At 57.6% G+C, this 1,002-nt stretch overlaps 1 protein-coding gene across 1 annotated transcript in view; it reads left to right on the top strand.

Annotated features, from left to right (window-relative positions):
- ABCC2 (ATP binding cassette subfamily C member 2) overlaps positions 1-1,002 on the top strand; it is a 90,381-nt gene that overhangs the window by 87,424 nt on the left and 1,955 nt on the right. Inside the window, exon 31 of the mRNA XM_008071863.2 lies at positions 585-779. Within this exon, the coding sequence (XP_008070054.1) occupies positions 585-779 (195 nt within the window). The remainder of the gene's footprint in view (positions 1-584; positions 780-1,002) is intronic.

Raw genomic sequence — 1,002 nt, 5'->3', positions numbered from 1 at the left:
TGCACTCCAGTCTGGGCGACAGAGTGAGACTCCAACTCAAAAAAAAAAAAAAAATTGAGATTACAGAGACCAGCGTGGTGGCTCACATCTACCATCCCAGCACTTTGGGAGGCCTAGGCAAGAGAATTGCCTGAGCCCAGGGTTTGAGACCAACCTGGGCAACTTAGCGAGACCCCGTCTCTGCAATAAATCAAAAATAAATTTGCTGGGCGTAGTGATGTGTGTCTGTGGTTGCAGTTACTCAGGATCCTGCGGTGGGAGGATTGCCTGAGCCCAGCAGGTGGAGGCTGCGGTGGCTGTGAGAGTGCCCCTGCCCTCCAGCCTGGGCAACAGAGCAAGACTCCTCAAAAAAAATTTTGTTTTGTTTTTAACAACTTGATCAAGGCCATAAGATTGTTAATGTCTAACTAAGGACCTGGGGTGGGTCTTCTTGGGGAATGGCTGGTTGAAGAAACCGGAGCCTCCTAGGGGAACACTGCAGTGGGGGTTTTGAAAGTGTGGCCGGCCCGTGAAAGCATGGCCAGCCCCACCCAGGTCTTCTGGGTCCTTGGGCGCTAACGCACGGTGTCTCCCTCCGGCCGCAGCATTGGCCAGCGGCAGCTGCTGTGTCTGGGCCGGGCCCTGCTCCGGAAGTCCAAGATCCTGGTCCTGGACGAGGCCACGGCCGCGGTGGACCTGGAGACCGACCACCTCATCCAGACCACCATCCGCAGGGAGTTCTGCCACTGCACGGTCATCACCATCGCCCACAGGCTGCACACCATCATGGACAGCGACAAGTGAGCGGGGCCGCGGGAGGGACGGCGTCCGCGAGGGCCAAGAAACCGAGGCTTGGGGACATCAGGCAGCTGGGCCAGAATGTGGCACTAAGCTGGAGCAACAGGGCCGAGGGAACCATCTGGAAGCCGAATAGGAAGCTGTGGGTTGTGACTAGAAACTGGGTGTGAAGCTGGGCTCGGTGGCTCAGCCTGTAATCCCACGCCTTTGGGAGGCTGAGGTGAG

The sequence above is a fragment of the Carlito syrichta genome, unplaced genomic scaffold (assembly GCF_000164805.1).
Source record: "Carlito syrichta isolate Samal-C Ts95f unplaced genomic scaffold, Tarsius_syrichta-2.0.1 Scaffold314770, whole genome shotgun sequence".
Taxonomy (NCBI): Eukaryota; Metazoa; Chordata; class Mammalia; order Primates; family Tarsiidae; genus Carlito; species Carlito syrichta.
The sequence above is the reverse complement of the archived record's forward strand: the minus strand, read 5'-3'. Positions and strand labels throughout refer to the sequence as shown.